The 21,454-nt window shown below is 42.5% G+C and overlaps 3 protein-coding genes across 3 annotated transcripts in view; 1 reads left to right on the forward strand and 2 right to left on the reverse strand.

Moving 5' to 3' along the window:
• Positions 1 to 5,857: 5,857 nt before the first annotated feature.
• Positions 5,858 to 7,312, reverse strand: her11 (hairy-related 11; the record flags this gene model as incomplete). Its single annotated transcript, XM_079250200.1, has 4 exons — positions 5,858 to 6,474; positions 6,596 to 6,689; positions 6,826 to 6,921; positions 7,259 to 7,312. 4 exons carry the CDS (start codon positions 7,310 to 7,312, stop codon positions 5,858 to 5,860), a joined length of 861 nt encoding a protein of 286 aa, XP_079106326.1.
• Positions 7,313 to 9,369: 2,057 nt separating this feature from the next.
• her5 (hairy-related 5) lies at positions 9,370 to 10,677 on the forward strand (the record flags this gene model as incomplete). The annotated part of the gene is made up of 3 exons (XM_079250201.1): positions 9,370 to 9,555; positions 9,664 to 9,759; positions 10,216 to 10,677. The coding sequence occupies 3 exons, from the start codon at positions 9,370 to 9,372 to the stop codon at positions 10,675 to 10,677; spliced, it is 744 nt and encodes a 247-aa protein (XP_079106327.1).
• A 9,590-nt stretch (positions 10,678 to 20,267) lies between these two features.
• pfdn6 (prefoldin subunit 6) overlaps positions 20,268 to 21,454 on the reverse strand; it is a 2,737-nt gene continuing 1,550 nt past the window's right edge. Inside the window, exon 4 of the mRNA XM_079249498.1 lies at positions 20,268 to 20,498. Within this exon, the coding sequence (XP_079105624.1) occupies positions 20,378 to 20,498 (121 nt within the window). The 3' untranslated portion in view covers positions 20,268 to 20,377. The remainder of the gene's footprint in view (positions 20,499 to 21,454) is intronic.

Raw genomic sequence — 21,454 nt, forward strand, 5'->3', positions numbered from 1 at the left:
AGAGGAAAAAACACTATTTCACACGATGAACAAAGCAACTTTTAAAAGTCCTGAAGTTATTCTAAATGTACGTACATGAGCTTTTCTGCATGTGTGTAGTAAACCTGACCACCTGAACCAGCTCACTTCTCTACCCAAACTGAGAAAAGATCTAGAAAGTAAGTACTTTTTTATTTTCCCATGAACCCCCTGCAGTGTCACCAAGAACCCCGGAGGAACATGTACACCCATCTACATAACAACACGAGGAAACAATACAATATGTTCAGTCAGAGGCTTCTTCATGTACACTGCAGCAATGAACAGTACGGGAAATTATTCCTACCTGAGATCGATACTTAAAACAGTAGTCACTGTTTTTATTCACAAACTAAATCAGTTCTATGCATCACAACTGGAATCCAGCTGCATATTTACTGTTTTCTGAGCCTGGATCAGATCTGTGTTACGATAAGCAGCTTTCCTGCTGAGGCAAAGAGCAGTAAACATGTACGTTTACTACAAATACTTCCAAGATGTACAAGACAGAGCAGTAAACATGTACGTTTACTACAAATACTTCCAAGATGTACAAGACGGAGCAGTAAACATGTACGTTTACTACATATACTTCCAAGATGTACAAGACGGAGCAGTAAACATGTACGTTTACTACAAATACTTCCAAGATGTACAAGACGGAGCAGTAAACATGTACGTTTACTACATATACTTCCAAGATGTACAAGACGGAGCAGTAAACATGTACGTTTACTACATATACTTCCAAGATGTACAAGACGGAGCAGTAAACATGTACGTTTACTACAAATACTTCCAAGATGTACAAGACGGAGCAGTAAACATGTACGTTTACTACAAATACTTCCAAGATGTACAAGACGGAGCAGTAAACATGTACGTTTACTACAAATACTTCCAAGATGTACAAGACGGAGCAGTAAACATGTACGTTTACTACAAATACTTCCAAGATGTACAAGACGGAGCAGTAAACATGTACGTTTACTACATATACTTCCAAGATGTACAAGACGGAGCAGTAAACATGTACGTTTACTACAAATACTTCCAAGATGTACAAGACGGAGCAGTAAACATGTACGTTTACTACAAATACTTCCAAGATGTACAAGACGGAGCAGTAAACATGTACGTTTACTACAAATACTTCCAAGATGTACAAGACGGAGCAGTAAACATGTACGTTTACTACATATACTTCCAAGATGTACAAGACGGAGCAGTAAACATGTACGTTTACTACAAATACTTCCAAGATGTACAAGACGGAGCAGTAAACATGTACGTTTACTACAAATACTTCCAAGATGTACAAGACGGAGCAGTAAACATGTACGTTTACTACATATACTTCCAAGATGTACAAGACGGAGCAGTAAACATGTACGTTTACTACAAATACTTCCAAGATGTACAAGACGGAGCAGTAAACATGTACGTTTACTACAAATACTTCCAAGATGTACAAGACGGAGCAGTAAACATGTACGTTTACTACAAATACTTCCAAGATGTACAAGACGGAGCAGTAAACATGTACGTTTACTACAAATACTTCCAAGATGTACAAGACGGAGCAGTAAACATGTACGTTTACTACATATACTTCCAAGATGTACAAGACGGAGCAGTAAACATGTACGTTTACTACAAATACTTCCAAGATGTACAAGACGGAGCAGTAAACATGTACGTTTACTACAAATACTTCCAAGATGTACAAGACGGAGCAGTAAACATGTACGTTTACTACAAATACTTCCAAGATGTACAAGACTATAGATGTGTGATGAAAGCAGTTGACAGCGGTCCTGTCTGCTGCAACATGCAGGAATTCAGGCTCAGAAAGCCGTGACAAATACCAGACATCTTCCCAGCCTGACATGTTTAAATCAGGAATGCACGTTGGCATACAAAAAACAGTGATTATGTAGGGTAACAGGATCAGCTCTAATCAGCTTGTCCTGAGCAAATGCCAAGGAGTTTTCATCCACTGTCAGGTCACTCCAAGATGTGATTTCTTTCCCTATTAATTATGTGCCGCGCCGCAGAAATCGCCCTCTTCGGCGTGAACGACCTTCTCTGCTTTCATGAGTCTGTGCAGGATGATCACAACAGGCAGCAGAGGCTGAGTGTGGAGAGTCAAGCTCCCTGTGATGAGCAAACCCCTTTATTTCTCTGACAGAGAACAATGGTCCCACCTCAAAGCTCAGAGAAAGTTTCTCTGCTGAAAAGAGGCGAGAGGGGGGAAAAATAGTTACCCCAAGACATGTTCTATCATGTGATAAGTTCTGTTTTCTCAGGCCAAATCTTTTGGTGCTTGAAAATATTCAGAGCTCGTAATGGAGATTTAATCAGCAGGAGGTGAGCAGTGAGAGGCAGAGGAGAGACGAATGACGATCGAGCATTCGGGGCTCATTGGTGATGGAAAAGCTCAATGACATCATCCATTTAGTCCAAATCACTGCCTCATTTTCACAACTCTCACTGTGATCAGGGAGGAATCATGATGTTCCAGCTGCTTCTGGGGCTCGTGCTGTGTCAATGCTGCCCTCTGTTGACCACACTGCAGACCTGCAGGTATGAATCTGACAGACTCATCGCATGAGGTCAATCATTCAGAACAAAATGGTATCAAATAAAATAATGTTGCTTCTTGTGGACTTAAAACCTACAGAACTTCAGCATTTTGATGCTGGAAATGAGGAATTGTTGAGTGGATCCACTTATTATCCTCAACACCGCAAGACTTCTCGTCATATCTGCATGAAAAGAAACTCTGTTGTCATTGTGGATATGCAGTATGACAATAAGGATTGAATTGATAGGAAAATATAATAAGGATTTTTTAAAGATCACAATGAAATTAAAGAAAAAAAGGGACATAACACAGGAGCACATCTCTGAGAGGCATTATTTCACATCACCTGTGAGTTCTACAGTCACTTAGTTACTCACTTAGTTCGTCACTTTCCTAACTGCTTGGTCCAGTTGGGAAGCTGGAATCTATCCCAGCAATCACTGGGAGAGAGGCGGGTACACGCTAGACAGGTTGCCAGTCCATCACAGAACCCACAACGGCTGTAAACATGAAAATTGTGAAATGAAACGAAGAGCATATTGAACTAAAAACTTCCTGTTGGATAAAGTGATGTATTTTCTGTTAGGTTGAGCAAAAATATCTCATAGTTTTTGTTTATGTTGTGATTAAAATGCATATTTTTTTCAGCATAAAAGAGGCATTTAAGGTCTTTATCAGGGGCCCACAGCAGTTCACGCCTTCTGGGAATTCTGGGACTTTGAACCCAGGTCCTCCAGACCCAGGCCCACCTCTGTAACCAGAGGCCACCACTCATACCTACGTCTTTATATGCATTTAAAAATATTCTTCATTCATTACCCTAACCGTCTGATTAAGGGGAAGCTGGAACTTATCCCAGCAATCTTAGGGCGGGGGGGGGGGGGGGGCACACACCCTGGACAGCTCACCAGTCCATTACAGGGCCACATTTAAAAATATTTTTATTTTTATTTTATTTTATTTTATTTTATTTTATTTTATTATATCCTGTTTTTTATTATTTATTTATTTTATTTTATTAAAAATATTTTTGTAACCTCAATTCTTTAGGAAACGGGGACACTGTAAAATGCAAATAACATAAGAATGTAATGTTTTACAGAACTTATAAACTTTAAAATAGAGATAAAATGTACAAATTGTGCCTGTTTTAGTGCAGCGGCGACCAAAGCCCCGAAGATGACAGTCATCTAATATTGGTTTTCAGCCATTCCCCCGTGCATACAGGGACTTCTTCATATTCATAACTCTTTTGATTATATAATTTAGGGTAGATGGTGTAATATTCAAAGTCTTTGCAATTTTACATTAAAGAAAACTTTTAGTTTTTTGGGGGTTTTTTTTTCACAGATTACTGAAAGTTTGTCCATCTTTTCCCCTGAGAGACTCGGCCTCTTTAAGGTGCTCTTTTTTAACACAGTCATGCTATTGACCTTCTTGCCCTAAGCTTAATCAGCTGCCTTTCTTCTTTAGTACTATTTACATTTCCAGCCCTTTTTGTTGAAACTTGTTGAGTTTTTCATGAAATAATAAAGTTTGACTTTCGTCACTCGACTCCTGCCTTCTGTTGGGAATGAAATGTTGCTTTATAAGCTTTTGGTTAGAGAATCATCATTCTGTTCATCAGCCTCTGTGCTTTAAATGTTATTTTATGTTCTTCTTAGTATGTAACATTGTTTTTATAAAGCAATATGTGGTACTTCTGTATGAAAGGTGCTTTATAAATAAAATTTGCTTTGACCAGATGATGAAATCAGCATTTATTAACAGACTGTGGTAACTTTTCTGTTGTCCATGTAGTCTGGGAATCATGTTCAGTTTTATTGTATGTTACTCCCAGTTCTTCTTTCCTTAAATCTTTCCTGTCTGTAACCAGTTTTCTGAAGTAACTCTATTTGATCATCTGACTTCCTGTTTTTCTATCATCCAACCAGTCTGTCCATTCTCCTCTGACTTCTGTATATTTTCTCTTCTTCAGACTTTCTCTGTGTGAAAATCCCACTCAGACCAACAACATGCTGCGTTCAAAGTCTCTTAAACCTCCTTTCTTTGTCATTCAGACGCTTAGTTTGAACTTCAGCAGGTCTTCTTCACCGAGTTGCTTCCATCTGATTGGCTGATTAAGTGTTCAGCTGACCAATCGTACAGTTGTGCTCATATTTATTCATCCCCTTTCCTTAAAGAAGGAAAAAACAGCTGCCTGTAAAATAAGATGAAATTGACTAAAGTAATAATAAATAAAAAACTTATGAAAATCATGACAGTATTTTCTAATTCTGGTTCAATAGAAATATTTTTTTAAAAAGCAAACAAATAAGATAATTTATTACATATTACATCACTCATAAACTAATATTTAGTGTAACAATCCTTTAATGTTTCCGCTCCAGTCAGGTGTTTTCTGTTCCTCTCAGTCAGACTTCTGCACCTGTTGACAGGTATTTTGTCCCACTGTTCAACAGAAAAGTGCTCTAATTTGTCCAGGACACATTTGTTTGTTTGTTTGTTTGTTTTTTCTTCAACTCACTTAAATGAAAAAACAGTGTCTTATATTACTAAATTATATTTTTGCAAATTTTTAGTTATTGTTTCTTTTTTTAAGTCTCCAGTTATTTGAGTGACTGTTGTAAATTCAGCCTTTTCTGTAATGAGAGGGGATGAATACACAGCAAAAACTGAAATCTAAGATTAAAAATCTTAAATTGAGTACACATATGCTTATTTTTTTTAAAGGTAAGATTCTTAGTTTTTATGCCAGAGAATTCCTCTTGTTTTAAGAGTATTTTTACTTGTTTTTTAGAAGTCTTGACAAGCCAAATTTTCTTGTTCTGTTGGGAGATAGTTGATCTTATTTTAAGCAACAATTTTGTATATTTTTTTTCTTGTTTTTTAAGGCTGAGTTTTTGCAGTGTACATATGAGCACAACTGTATCTTATCAGCATTATAAAGGCTGAGATTAACGTTTCATCATTTCAGAAAATAGTCACCATGATTATAAATGTGATTAAAGTTTTATTTGACATATTTTTACAGGAGAATAAAGATTAAAAATCTGAATATAAAGTTATGTGAGGCTGAATGTAGATACTCCACCAGTAGACAAACTAACAAGCAGAAGTTATTAGCATCAACTTCATGGTGCATTTATTTACAAGAGAAATACAAAATATGGGTCATTTTAATCATAAATACACTTTACAGTCAATTTCAGACAAATGTCAGTAGATGTCCTCATCGGCTTCTACTTCCCATCAAAGCCAGGGCCTCCATGTGGCCGAGGGGGAGTTTGGAGCTGACTCCCCCCTGTGTGCAAGGTTTGAGGGGGGTGCTAGTGATGTGAGAGGGGGGACATGAAGGCCAAGAGGGTTGGTGTGAGGAAGTGTTGGTGAGACGTTAAAGAAGGAGGTGTTAGAGGATGGAGGCGACAGACTGGGGGGGAAGGAGAAGTGGCAGGGGAAAGACGGGAAAGGAGGAGAGGTGGCATATGTGGGGAAGGGAGGGGAGATCCAGGGGGACGAAGGGGGAGACAGATAGTCGTGGCATGGTGTGGAGCAAGACAGAGGCTGGAGGGGGGAATGAGATGGGAAAAGTAACCAGGGCGACCCTTCTCTGCTGTCGGATGCTCTCTCTGCAGACGCAGCGTTGCACGTCTCGGTCACGTTGTCCGGCTTTGACGTCCAGCTCTCCAAGTGATGCTTCAGCCCCTCCATTAGACACGTTCTCTGCATCGGCGTGATCTTGTGCAGGTAGCCGGCGAGCTGGGACACACACTGCTGGAAACCTGCGCTCTCCACGCCGAGGAGCGGAGGAACCCCGGGCTCTGCTGGACCGAGCTGCACCACGGGAGTCCTCATTCGACTGGTGGAGTCTGCAGAGGTTAAACGGCACAAACGTGTAGGACAGAAACAAAAGGGTGGGGTGGGGGCTTTTCATTATCCAGTTTTTGGTTCTTAAAACTTCAGCAATAAAAACTCTTTTGCTTGACTGACCATCACTCATGTACTTCCTATCTGTCCACTTCTTAAGATACTCCACAGCAAAGTCCAGAATCTCGGCTTTCTCTATTTTAGGATTCTGCAGACGCTTTGAAGACGAGTCGAAAGGAGGAAGAGATAAATTCATCATCACGGTTACCACCTTAACACATGCAGGTAGGGTTAATACGTCATGGTTTCACATGCAGATGGTGTTAGTACGTCACGGTTTCAGCTGGACTCACTGGATCAGACGTTGAGTTCAACAGCAAACTTCGCAGCTCGGCAAGACTTTGATTTATTCGATCTCTTCGCTTCTTTTCCACAACTGGCTTTAGGATCTAAAGAGGCAAATTAGTGTGACTAAACTTATTTATATGCAACAAATTACACATTATTCCCCTTGTTAAATCATTCACTAGAGGTTTTGGGTAGCCAGGTTGACGCCTTTACAGATGTACAAATAATGAATTAAATTTGGTCCCAAACTCTTTTCTTAGAAGGTCAGACGGTCCTTTGAACAAGTCTGCATGATGAGCTCAGCTTTGCAACACAAGAGCTGGCTTCTAAGTGATCTGGGCGATAAAAGCATTGCAGTGATCTATTAATATTTCATTTAAAAGAATTAATCAACACTAAAAATGTGTCCCTGGTTAACAGATGTGAAGATGCTCCTACCCTTTTCCTACTCTTGCTTTCATCCAGAGGTTGTTCTCGTAGTTTCCTGGTCATTTTGCTGCGTTTGGTCCAAACTTCTGCAGAAGTTAAGCCTCCTTCTGTCTCTGGGTTCTTATAAGAGGGCCTCTGAAAGGCCTCTGATTGGTTGGCAGGTGTTAGTGACGACACTGGGAAGAGAATGGGTTTATTATCTCACCTCTAAGTCAGAATAAAACCTGGTCATCGCAGCAGTAAATGCTACGTTTGTCCACAGATGACAGTGATTGTCACTGTGTGTTTTGTGCAGAATAGTTTAAGGAAACGAACCTGCAACCATGTGGTGCCTCCATCCGAAATAAGGCGTCTATTTTCATCTTCTCGCGAGACAATATGAGATTTTACGCAAACGTCACAACCAGGTTTATTTGCGCAAAACTTCATGCTTTTTTTTTCTTTTTTTTTTTTTTTAAATAAAATAAAATAATAAAGATTAAGCTTGTAACTGTACTGTCCAGTCTTGCTTATGTTTCACTCAGCGCGAGCATCTTACCTTCAGCCAAAAATACAACTATGTAACGTTTATGGAGGCTTTAAAATGTAGGAATTTTAACCACTTTTGGCTTCTCTAGTGGAGTTGCAACAGTTTGGGTTGTGAAACGACTGACCCTGGTTTAGAAACCTTTATGTTTTTGCTTGAGACTCAGAGGGCGACGTGTCCCCAGCCACAGACACGTCAGGATTTTGTCTTTTCAGCAGCCTGAGCTCCTTCTGGTTTCTTCTAACACTTCCTGAAGGATGCAGCGGAGAAGTGAGACCATGGGAAACTTCTCGTTCCACTCGTGGGAACAGAAACAAGGTGAGAAACTGGGACTTTTTATGATGTGTGACAAATCAGCACCTTGAATCGAAAGAGAGCGTCTTAATGAAACAGGCTTAATTTCATTTAATGACATTCAAATATACATATTGTTTTATTTTGTCTTGGTTTTAAAATAAAAGAAAAACACAAAACCCTTAGTTGAGCTCAGAGTAACAGCTGTGCAGAGGAAAAGGAAGAGGCTCGCGCTCCTGCGTGCTGGAGCGTGCGTGATGACGCCTGGATGTTACACCTGAGTGTGAAGCGTGCGCTGCCTTCAGGTCCTCACACGCGCTCTCCTTTAAAGTCAACCAACACGTCCCCAAAGCTTTGGGTTCTTTCTAGAAACTGCTTTTGTCCCAGAGTCGCTGACACGCACGAGGAGTCGCGATATTAGAAGTAACCTCTCCGTTTCCATGCCAACAGAGAAGACCAGACATTGTGAGGTTTATTTACAAGGCGGGTCCACGTGGCTTCAACACTTCTATTCTACACACACACACTCAGCAGGGATGCAGGGATTATCTGTAAATTGTCCCGACATATTAAACATATTCCCGGCAACAATTTCATGATTTCATTGAAGCCATCCCCTCCTCGCTGCCATGGCAACCAGCGGTGATCTCTGGGCCGTCACTAATCGCCCTCTTTAATTTCAAACGGAAGTATCATTGCCTCTGAAAAGCCACTTAATCTCCACGGGGTGTCCATGATCCGATCATCCCGGTGTTATCCCCACACTTCAGCCTATTACAGGGATCAGGGCAGCCTGAAATGCAGTGTGCAAAGAGCTTAACCCAGACTCAAAGCCCAGTTAGCCTCACCCACATCCTCTGCTGATGCATCTGTGATAGTCTGGTGAGAACATGTGGTTTTCTGCACAGAGGGCCCAGTCGGGAGTCTTGAAGTGGTTGCGCAATTCATTCACACAATACGAGTGAATTTGGCTCCAATAGAACCAGTTTGGGGAATGTGAGGGTGTGGAGCAGAGGAAACAACCAACACCGGTTTGCTATTTTATCATCCTGCAGAAAATAGTTGGATTGGATCAGATTTATATTATAAAATAGGTTTTTGGATTGTTCTGCCACACTGCAACAAATTATTGACTCTTTGGATTTAGCCCACGACACTTCCTTATTTTAACCAATTGTTTCCATTTTTTATAATAAATACAAACCATAGTCTAAATAACACGGTTTTCTACAGTAAAATTGATCCCATTAAATGCGTTTTTTGCTTAGTTTTGGTTTGGTTTTTGGTCTCCATTCCCCTGATGGAGCAGAAGTGTGTCCAGCAAGGCGTGGCTGCGCGCAACGTGGACACATCAACAAGTTGCAAAGAGGGCACAAACATGCCCCGTTCATTCAGCTTGGTCCCTGAATACCAGCAGAGCCACGAGTTAGCTGAAGCCATGAAGGCTTTATCATCACCAGAATCGACCAGAAAGAAGTCGAGAAGGGTAAGCTGTCTTTCCAAAGAGGAAAAAATACGTTCAATATTTTATTTCAGGTTGTAAGACAAGTTTTTTTTGTTTTTGTTTTTTTTTTTGCCATTTCATGTCCTAAAGGTTTGTAAGCCTCTCATGGAGAAACGCAGAAGGGAGCGCATCAACAGCAGTTTGGAGACTTTGCGACTTCTGATGCTGGAAAACACGCGGAATGAGGTACGTCCGCGTGCGTCATCGTGGCGTATTCCTCATGGCACACACTAAAACCTTCCATCTGTGAAAACTTTACAACTACATCCCTGGTTGATTCCCCTCGTAATATACTGTTTCATTTCTTTGTTGTTGTTTCTTCATGATTACACTTTGGAAAAACTGACCCACGTAATAATCTTTAGAAAACTTAATTTAAAAAAAAGTGTACATAGTTTTTTTGTTTTTTTTTAAAGAAACCTAGTAAAACCTTTAAGAAAAAATGTTTACTTTTTTAAAAATGAAATAAATAAAGCAGCTGTGTCTGTTTCTTTTTTTATTTGGTTTTTTATGACAGCAAAGTGAAAAGATTGGGCTGTTAACGTTTAATATTTTGATATGACTGACAGAGACAACAGGGTGTTGACTTTTTATTTTCATACTTCTAGTTATGGTTTTGTTTTTTATGTTTTCTCGACGTAGAAACTAAGGAATCCAAAGGTGGAGAAAGCAGAGATCCTAGAGAGTGTTGTGGAATTCCTGAAGGCAGAGAAGGAGGTGGAGAAGGGTCACCAAGCCGCAGGGAAGATCCTGCCCAAGGAGCAGAGGCAGACCTGCCCGGTCCAGCACAGCTACAGAGACGGCATGAGGTCCTGTCTGCTGAGGGTGAGCCAGTTCATCGCCACCAAGAGCCAGGAGTTGGAGCAAGCAGGCGATGGGACAGTCAAGGCCTCCTTTGCCCTCGCTGAACCCAAGATGTTGCCCACTTCTGCCGGGCACGTCCACAGGTCACTGATGGCCGCTCCAGCTGGTGACTCAGCTGCTCTGTCTCCTCAGCATCACATCTCAGAGCAGCCTGTCGTCCACGGCAACACCAAGCTCCTCTCCACCTCAGCGGCCTCGACGCACATCGTCGACCCCGTGTGGAGACCCTGGCCTCAGTGACAGACACTCTGAGACGCTGCCATCTGTACATACCATAAAACTGTAAATGTCTGTCTGAAATTGCACAACCTGAATTCCTCTGTAAAGTCAGGACACCTATCAGGGAGAAGATATTTCCAATCAAATTAGACTTTTTTTTTGTTAGGTTGAGTGTAAATATAAGCTTTTTATTTTTTAAAAAGCTTTTTTCTCTCTTTTTAAGAGTTCTCAGTCTCTGTTTTCAATAAAAGCACATTTCCTGACCCACTCCCGAGGCTGAGAGTGGCCTATTTGCTCAGTGAGTGTTGTGTCCTTGCAGTTTTAATTGCTGCACTTGCAGAGAAAGAAGAACCGTCTGCAGGATACTTAACACATACTCCATCCAGGCTGGACAACATTTATGACACCTATTGAAATGTTGATAAAGTGCTTGTTGGGTCTGCGATGCTCAGAGTAGTTTTTCATATGTAGAACTGAAAACGATTGCGGTCATTCGCATGTGTTCAGAGGTAAACAAAGAGCATCCAAAGAATTTTCCGGATGAGTCCACAGTGCCGTCGGGAAACTCATGTATTTTATAGATAAATTAATATGGAATGGGAACCTCTGTGCATTTACTTTTTGCATATAAAATATTGTTTAACTTTGGTTTCTTTTTGATCGATGTAAACTAATTCTTGTTCTTCAGCTCCAAAGAATCTTTACAGATAAATATTTTCTCTGTTTACTTTTCAAAGATTTAATCCTTTAAATGCCAGAATGATTATCTGGGGTTGCTGTTATTTATGAAGCCAAACAAATTTAAACTGATGAGTTTTAAGCAGTGTCGAGTTTCGGGGAGTTTAAATGCTAATTTCACAGGTTGCATTGTGATATTTTTTAAATGTTATCAAATCAAAACATTTGTCTTTTGTGCGTTTTCATAAAAAAAAAAGTAAATTTTATCAGACATTGCAAACAAAACCAAACAATAATGGTTATTCTGTAATTATTTTGAATCAGAACTGATGTTGAACAAAAGATTTCACATAAAAAGGTAAATAAATAAGACATTTACTGTTTTTATTTTTGTAAATGGACATTTTTGTCCTTAATGATTCATGCTGCAATAAAACTAATAATCCATCAAAGTCGATCAATCTTTTATCTATCCATCATGAAAAATCTTCCAATTACCCAAATCATATTTTAAGGAAAATATATTAATCTGTTAAGTTATTATTATGTTTTGTTTGGAAAAATAGTTTTGTCCTTACTTACAAACAAGGCTCCCTGAGCCGTCACCTTATCATGGTGGAGGGGTTTGTGTGTCCCAAAGATCCTAGCAGCTATGTTTTCGGGGGCTTTATGCCCCTGGTAGGGTCACCCATGGCAAACAGGTGTCTAAGGGAGGGACCAGACCAAGTACGGCTCACAAGACCCCTATGATGAACACAAACTCTGGCAGAAATGTTCCCTTGCCCGGACGCAGGTTACCGGGACCCCCCTCTGGAGCCAGGCCTGGAGGTGGGGTATGTGAGCGAGCGTCTGGTGCCTGGGCCTTCGCCCATGGGGCCCGGTCGGGCTCAGCCCGAAAGGGTTACATGGACCCCACCTCCCGTGGGCTCACCATCTGCGGGAGGAGCCGTAGGGGTCGGGTGCAATGTGAGCTGGGCGGCAGCAAGGGGCGGGGACCCTGGCAGTCCGATCCCCGGCTGCAGAAGCTAGCTCTAGGGACGTGGAACGTCACCTCTTTGGTGGGGAAGGAGCCTGAGCTTGTGTGCGAGGTTGAGCGGTTCCGACTAGATATAGTTGGACTCACCTCGACGCATGGCTTGGGCTCTGGAACCAGTACCCTCGAGAGGGGCTGGACCTTCTTCCACTCTGGAGTTGCTCATGGTGAGAGGCGCCGAGCAGGTGTGGGCATTCTCATCAGCCCCCAGCTTGGTGCCTGCACGTTGGGGTTTACCCCGGTGGATGAAAGGGTAGTTTCCCTCCGCCTCCGGGTGGGGGGACGGGTCCTGACTGTTGTCTGTGCTTATGCGCCGAACAACAGTTCAGAGTACCCACCCTTTCTGGGGTCCTTGGAGGGAGTGCTGGAGGGTGCTCCTTCTGGGAACTCCATTGTTCTGCTGGCGGACTTCAATGCTCACGTGGGCAATGACAGTGAGACCTGGAGGGGAGTGATTGGGAGGCATGGTCCCCCCCCTCTGAACCCAAATGGTGTTTTGTTATTGGACTTCTGTGCTCGTCATGAATTGTCTATAACGAACACCATGTTCCAACATAAGAGTGTCCATATGTACACCTGGCATCAGGATTCCCTGGGCCGCAGTTCGATGATCGATTTTGTAGTTGTATCGTCGGACCTGCGGCCACATGCCTTGGACACTCGGGTGAAGAGGGGGGCGGAGCTGTCAACTGATCACCACCTGGTGGTGAGTTGGCTCAGATGGTGGGGGAGGAAGCTGGTCAGATCTGGCAGGCCCAAACGTGTTGTGAGGGTCTGCTGGGAACGTCTGGCTGAGTCCCCTGTCAGAGCGAGCTTCAACTCCCACCTTCAGCAGAGCTTCGAACATGTCCCGGGTGAGGCGGGGGACATTGAGTCTGAATGGGCTGTGTTCCGTGCCTCTATTGCTGAGGCGGCCAGCCGGAGCTGTGGCTGTAAGGTCGTTGGTGCCTGTCGTGGCGGTAATCAAAGGACTCGTTGGTGGACACCAGCAGTGAGGGATGCCGTCAAGCTGAAGAAGGAGTCCTATCGGGCCTTTTTGGCCTGTGGGACTCTGGAGGCAGCTGATGGGTACCGACAGGCTAAGCGGCATGCAGCTTCGGCTGTTGCCGAGGCAAAAACTCGGGCATGGGAGGAGTTCGGCGAGGCCATGGAGAAAGACTTCCAGACGGATTCTGGTCTACCAGTCGGCGGCTCAGGAGGGGGAAGCAGTGCTCCATCAATACTGTGTACAGTGGAGGTGGGGAGCTGCTGACCTCAACTCGGGACGTAGTGGGTCGGTGGAAGGAATACTTCGAAGACCTCCTCAATCCTACCAACACGTCTTCCAATGAGGAAGCAGAGCTGGTGGACTCAGGGGTGGACTCTCCTATCTCTGGGGCTGAAGTCGCTGAGGTGGTCAAAAAGCTCCTTGGCGGCAAGGCCCCGAGGGTGGATGAGATCCGCCCAGAGTTCCTTAAGGCTCTGGATGCTGTGGGGCTGTCCTGGCTGACACGCTTCTGCAGCATCGTGTGGACATCAGGGGCAGTACCGCTGGATTGGCAGACTGGGGTGGTGGTCCCCCTATTTAAGAAGGGGGACCGGAGGGTGTGTTCCAATTACAGGGGAATCGCACTCCTCAGCCTCCCTGGTAAGGTCTATTCAGGGGTCCTGGAGAGGAGGGTCCGCCGGATAGTCGAATCCCGGATTGAGGAGGAGCAGTGTGGTTTTTGTCCTGGTCGTGGAACAGTGGACCAGCTCTATACCCTCTTTGGGGTCCTGGAGGGGGCATGGGAGTTTGCCCAACCAGTCTACATGTGTTTTGTGGACCTGGAGAAGGCATTCAACCGTGTCCCCCGGGGGCTCCTGTGGGGGGTACTCCGGGAGTATGGGGTACCGGACCCCCTTGTACGGGCTGTCTGGTCCCTGTACAACAGGTGTCAGAGCTTGGTTCACATTGCCGGTAGTAAGTCGGATTCGTTTCCAGTGAGGGTTGGACTCCGCCAAGGCTGCCCTTTATCACCGATTCTGTTCATAACTTATATGGACAGAATTTCTACGCGCAGCCGAGGTGACCCAATCCTTGGTGACCCCAGGATTGGGTCCCTGCTTTTTGCAGATGACGTGGTCCTGTTGGCTTCATCTGGTCATGATCTCCAGCTCTCGCTTGAGTGATTCGCGGCCGAGTGTGAAGCGGCTGGGATGAGAATCAGCACCTCCAAATCTGAGACCATGGTCCTCAGCCGGAATAGGATGGTTTGCCCTCTCCGGGTCGGGAGTGAGGTCCTTCCTCAAGTGGAGGAGTTTAAATATCTCAGGGTCTTGTTCACGAGTGAGGGAAGGATGGAGCGCAAGATCCACAGATGGATCGGTGCGGCGTCTGCAGTATTGCGGGCTCTGCACCGGTCTGTCGTGGTGAAGAAGGAGCTGAGCCAGAAGGTGAAGCTCTCGATTTACCAGTCGATCTACATTCCTACCCTCACCTATGGTCATGAGCTGTGGGTCGTGACCGAAAGAACGAGATCTCGTATACAGGCGGCTGAAATGGGTTTCCTCCGCAGGGTGGCCGGGCTCTCCCTTAGAGATAGGGTGAGGAGCTCGGTCATCCGGGAGGGGCTAAGAGTAGAGCCGCTGCTCCTCCGCATCGAGAGGAACCAGTTGAGGTGGCTCGGGCATCTGGTCAGGATGCCTCCTGGACCTCCCTGGTGAGGTGTTCCAGGCACGTCCCTCTGGGAGGAGACCCCAGGGAAGACCCAGGACACGCTGGAGGGATTATATCTCTCTGCTGGCCTGGGAACGCCTCGGGATCCCCCCCGCAGAGTTGGCAAATGTGGCTGGGGAGAGGGAAGTCTGGGCTTCCCTGCTTCTGGCTGCTGCCCCCGCAACCCGACCCCGGATAAGCGGCAGAAGATGAAGGTGAAGGAAGGTTTTCAATGAAACTGATGTCTGAAAGCGACGAGGATGAACCCAAACATGGTGTTTTCACACAAACAATAAAAAAGCTGCCATTTCTAATTCCAGCTTTTAATATACATATTATCTGTTTTTCTTTGGATCATTTACACATTTAGACAAAACAATTTTCAGTATAATTTTGAGCTTTTTTCCTTTTTCAATTTAAAAAAAAAAAAAAAACTATTTTCCTATAGGAACATTTCATTTTAATAATTTAATCAGTGAAATTACTGATAAATTTCATCTTAATAAATTTACTATTTGTACTCTAAACAGTCAAGATGTTTGTGCTGCTTTTAATTTTACATAATAAATGTTTTCATTGCAGAACTGATTTAGTCTGTTATAATATAGCCATAACAACTGTTAATATAACATGACCACAGCAGCCTGAACAGGATAAAATACAGTTAACAAGAAATAAATTACCTTACAATTCTGTGTTTTACTCATCAGGAGAAAAATGAAAAAAAACCCTCAGCAGTGATGACTTTTCTCCAAAACATTTTCAGTCTCACACTGTGGAGAAATTTAGCTCTTTTTTCTTCATTTCACCGTGGTTTGTTTGTTTACACCACTTATTAACAGCTTCACCACAACAATCAGCTTGATGTCTGAACAGAGACAGGATCACTGAAACACCTCCATTCTTTTAATTTTCAGGATTTTATTTGTAGATCTGCAGCTGTTTAGGGGATCGTTGTTGTGCATGACCCAGTTTCAGGCACATTAAAGCTGCCAAACACATTGCATCACATCTGACTGGGAAAAATCCCAGAGTTCATGCTCGACTGAAAGTCTGCAAGGCATCCAGGCCCCTATCACCTCCCCTCTACCGCCGTGCCTGACAGTGAGGTGTTTCTGCTGATATACTGTGTCATTACAGCCAAACAACCAGGTTTACACTGATATTTGTTTTAATGATCATTAACCACGATGTGAGTTACAAACCAGTCAGTTCCACGACAACAGTAGAGTTTTCACACATTGCTTCCACATTTTGGCTCCAATTTTTGTTAAATTATTGTTATTATTAAAAATGGCAGGTCATTGGTAATTAATATGGGGTTTTATTTTAAGGGCACTCAATGAAAAACCTTAAAATGAGACATTTTTACCTAAAATTGTACTTCTGGTACCAAGACCTCCATTCTGTTACATATTTTTTGTTGTATGTTGAAAATGAAAGAAAACAAAGTGGTAAAAAGAGTAATTTGCCTGATAAAGTGTTAAAGATCATCCATATATCCATTTTGTGTTTTATTTCAGGAAAGCTGGAATCTTTCCCAGTAAGAGAGACTGGGAAAACACTGAACAGGTTGCCGGTCGATCTCAGGGCCTCTCAGCGATCAGATCATTTTTATTTTTATAAAACCACCTGGCGGCGCACTGACACATGCTAATGCGTCGTCCGTTTGGGCTAAACATCACACGCTGTCTGTTCGTTGTGTGCAAGGTGCAGGAAAGTGCAGGAAACACAACACGTGTGCATCTTTACATGTGAAAGCTGCAACAACAGCAGGAGCAGTTGATATTTTTTTATCCTGCACGTCTTTCATGCAGTCAGAGTCGGATCAAGCAAAGTCCTCAGTACATCTAGTTGTCTGCTTCACATAGCTGAACTGAATTGTTGAAATATTCATTTCCAGATGGGGTTGTGCTCAAAAACACTGACCCCATACAGAGGCGTATGGTTTAACTGGATCTCTCCCAGCATGCACAGATCAACATATATTGGCCTCTTGGTTGGTCTTTCAGGAAACATGAAAACCTCCAAAGGTTGTTTGAAGCCATTCTGTGTCAAAGGGGGTGTTAGTCTTGCTGGGTTGACCCCTGGACAGGACAGGAGGCTCTTTTGTCTGGATTTAAGCTTTAACCCCCCCACTCATTAAAAAAAGCCCACACAGGACTAAGTAAATCATTTAAAGCTGGAACCAGTTCGGGCCGTCAGTAGAGGAGCATCCACCTCCACACAGATAAAAACAGAAGAAGGAAAATAAATGCAGAGATTATCTTTAACTCACTATTTATTCTATTATTATTTATCTCAAGACACAATAAGTTTGCCTGAATGTATCTCGAGACTAAAGAGCAAATCATTTAAAGTCCAATTAGCCCCCAAGGGGGCCCCAAACACCACAGGGGTCCACAAGGCTTTGACTGTACACAGCTTGTTGTTAAAAGTCTGGAGATGTCAACAGAGAGATGAGTCAAGGTGAAAAGTTTAGGGGCTTATTCAAAATAATTTTTTAGACATTTCATTCACAATTGACTGCTGTTTTAGGAGCCCAATTTTTTAAGAAAAATAAATAAACCAACACTTGACACAGGGAAAAAAAGATGTCTTTAAAATCTGTTATCCAGACATTTAAAACATATGTTCTTAGTTTTAAAAAAAAGAGTATCTTTTGCGTTCAATCAGTTTTTGTACATGTTATGAGTGATTCAGTGAGGTTTATATCTAAAAAAAAAACAAAACAAAACTTTGATTTTCCAGCACAGTTTTATTAATAAGACATGTTTGCGAAACAACACGGTGCACAAGACTCATATCCATTAAAAAAAAAAAAAAAAAAAACCAGACTACATTGATTTCATCATAGGACAGGGAAGAACTCTGCATTATGCTTTGGATAAAAACCTCTGCTAAATGACTGTAGAATAGAATAGAATAGAATAGAAAGCTTGCTAATGAAAGCATAAAGCCAGGCATGGTTTCAGATCAGGGTGGGGGTCCACAGCTTCTTGGTAGCTGCATTATGGGGGTCCTCAAAGAAAATATGTTGGGAACCACTGATGTAAAGTGATCTAAACTTATTCTAACACCAGCTGCTTTTGCAGGTGTTGGCTGTTTCCACACCAGCGTGAATATAATGGAGCAAAGTGATGAAACACCTTTTGGCCTCTTCAGTAAACCAGTTCACTTCCCACAATGTTTGCTCGAGTTCCATTGATTAAAACCAGATATTTTATTTTATTAAATACAGAAAGCTCAAAATAAAACATTTATTTTTGTTAAATTTGTATGATGATTAAACACTTAAAAAACTGCTTTATAAAATAGCCAAGCAGGCCACAACCCTGCTAAGTGAATGTATCACAGATTAGATAAACTACGGAAGAGTCTTGTCCAAATGGAGCGATCAATGGCCACGTGTCGACCACCTTTACAGACCCCCCAAACCCCCAGGGAGGCCTGTAAAGGGGGGGTGTAGCAACAACACCGCACCTCCAGGTGTTATAGGTCTGCTGCCACACGTGCGCGAGATTTACCGGCTCGTGCACAAACGCGTCATGACGCAGAGTTGGACGTCTAGATGTCCGAAATGAGAAAATAGCTTTAAAAACAGGCTGTAGGTCTATTAAATGTTTACAATCCAGTTAAGCTCTTATTTAAAAAAACTTTATTTAGCATTTAAAAACCATGTTTGTTTGTTTTTGTTTTTTTTAAAAACTTATTTATTTGGCCAAATGGCTCCATTTTCTCTGCAGAGGACGGAGAGATTGGTACTTTTTTGTTTTTAACTATTTATTCAAGAACATTTTTAAATAACAAAAACATTGTGAGGTCAAACGATGACAATCAATAATACAAGCCATCATTGCAAGTCTTATACATTACTTTATTCTTTAGTCCAGACACATCGGTCCATATCAGCAATTAATTTAAAAAAACAAAACAAAACAAAAAAAAACAACAACACATGTATCGACACATAGCCTATATATACACACACTTAATTATAAAAACATCCGTAAAGACAAACATTCATTCCAGTGCTTCCAAAAACAGGAGAAACACCTTGTGTCACTTCATTTTGGCTCAGTCATCACCATCACAATTTTTGACTTTCTTAATCGACACATAAATCTTTACATGAAATTCCTCAGCGCAGCATGAAAGGTGGGATCATTATTTGAGACAAGCATCTGACTTGCACTTGTCCATCTTGGAAGTAAACAATATTCTAAAAGCATCATGAAATGCCACCTGAAGCTTTTTTTATTTTAGTTTTACAACTGTTGCACCATAAAATACAACATGCTCTAAAAAGGGCTGTTTTCACATCCACTGTACACATGTTAAACTTGCGAGCCAGAATATTTCCTTGTGCCAGTTTATGGCACTGCTGGTGGACATCATCATCATCATCATCATCACATTTCTAATTATATGGCCTAAATATTTCACTTTGTTCACCACACTGATCCTCCTTGGTTGTAGACATCACGACAACACTTTTAGCAGGACATTAGGAGATACTGCCACAGTTTGTAAATTCCTGCCATTTTCTCCAACGTCTCTTTCCCAGGTTTTACCCTGAAGTCGCAGCGTAAAAGTCAGTTTAATGTTCTCCACCATGCAGATAAAGATGCTTGTGGTGGAAGCCAACTTTATGTTATGGCCTTTTTTTTGCAGATGCCAGTAAAACTTTCAGGAGATAAACATCATCTGCACCAGTTTTCTCTGTAATACAACCCAGATACATTGATGTGAATGTAAAGTTGACAATATATCTCAGTGGTTTTTAGTTTATTTTCACTACTTCCAACCAGAAGTTGGGTTACTTGGACTGGGCAGGACCAAAATATGTGACCGTGATCTGCCACGAGAGTTTCTCCCCCACAGGTAGTACTGAATTTAGACTTTTGTTTGGGTGTTATAAAGAAGCGACTGACGTTGTTCCAACTAAAGTCCCGCCATGTGTTGGAACTGGTTGTTGAGCGTTGGATTTCCCAGTGTCCACATGTAACCACAACATTCATTTCTTTTTACATAGTTTAAGTCCTTTTATAATAAATTGGTGCATTTCTGAATGTTAACATGCTGCAAGGCTGTGCTGTTGTTCATGCTTGTGATGTTTGGGGGGGGTCAGCATCTGCTCCAGTGGCAACCCTCCTAATTTAACCCAGACTCTTAGGTCTGCAAGTAAAACTGGAGACATTTCATGAAAAAAAACATGTTTATTAGCAGAGAAAAGTCAGAGTAACAATGTAAATGAACGAGCGGACACAAGCAGAATCACGGAGAAGGTTTGCATCGCGGCATCGGCTCTGAACGTGTGGAGACGGACGTGATCAGACTTTTCCTCCAGCCTGGCCTTGAGCTTTCTGGAACTCCTGCTGTAAACTAGTTAAAACCTCTCGATGCTCGTCAGATTTCTTCTCCATGTCTTTCAGCAGCGTCTCGTATCTCTGACTGCAAGAAAGGAGAGGAAGAAGAGGAGTTCAACACATTAATCCACATCCAGCAGCTTTTTGTATCCCCTTTATCACTGACCGAAGAAACATTTTCCTGCAACCTGGCAGAGAATCGCCTCATTTCTAGATTTCTATTTCTATATTTCATTTTATATGTATGAAAATATACATATATTTTAGGTTTTTATTTAGTGTCTTAATACATTTTATATGTTTTAAATGGTGGTTCCTTTGTGGGCGCTGTCTGCAACCTGCAAACTGTTTCCTTTATGTCTGATTTTAAACTATAAAGCGCTTTGAGTCACATATTTTATGTTGGAAAAGCGCTTCATAAATAAACTTTGATTGATTGAAGATTGATTTTTGTCAATGATAAAAGTTGTGTGAGTCCTGGTGAGCTACAGACTCCACCTTTTCTCACATCGTAGCATCCGACTTGCTTCCTGCCGTCTTCTCACATTACCACGGACAGATCCACTTAAAAACAGTGGGAAGGCTCGACGACGGCACTTCCCGCACCCACACGACAGAATTAGCAGAGCCTTGTCTGCACAGGGCCGTATATCTCCACCCACCCCCACTAGGGACACAACCCCTGTGGACAAAAGTTTCTTCACCCTCTCATTTGGCTCCAAGCTTCCATCAGCCGAAAGCCCACCTGGATGGCAACATACTGGGACACACCTCATGTAGTGAGATCAGCGACGAGGTTTAGATCAGATGGTTTGGATGAAAGAAGGACTTCTGTAGCATAGCTGGACCACACACAACGCATCAGCACGGAAACTTGGTTCAGGATTTCCAAAAACCAGAGGCAGCATGTGTTTAGAATTGGGTGAGGACAGTAGGGACATGTCCCCTCCAATACGCAGTAACTCTGAAGTTATTCCCACTATTTTCTCACCCAGATCAGCTGAGAGATCCGAACTCTCAGTTGCAGCATAAAAGAAGTCC

The sequence above is a fragment of the Telmatherina bonti genome, assembly GCF_933228915.1.
Source record: "Telmatherina bonti genome assembly, chromosome: 12".
NCBI classification, from domain to species: domain Eukaryota; kingdom Metazoa; phylum Chordata; class Actinopteri; order Atheriniformes; family Telmatherinidae; genus Telmatherina; species Telmatherina bonti.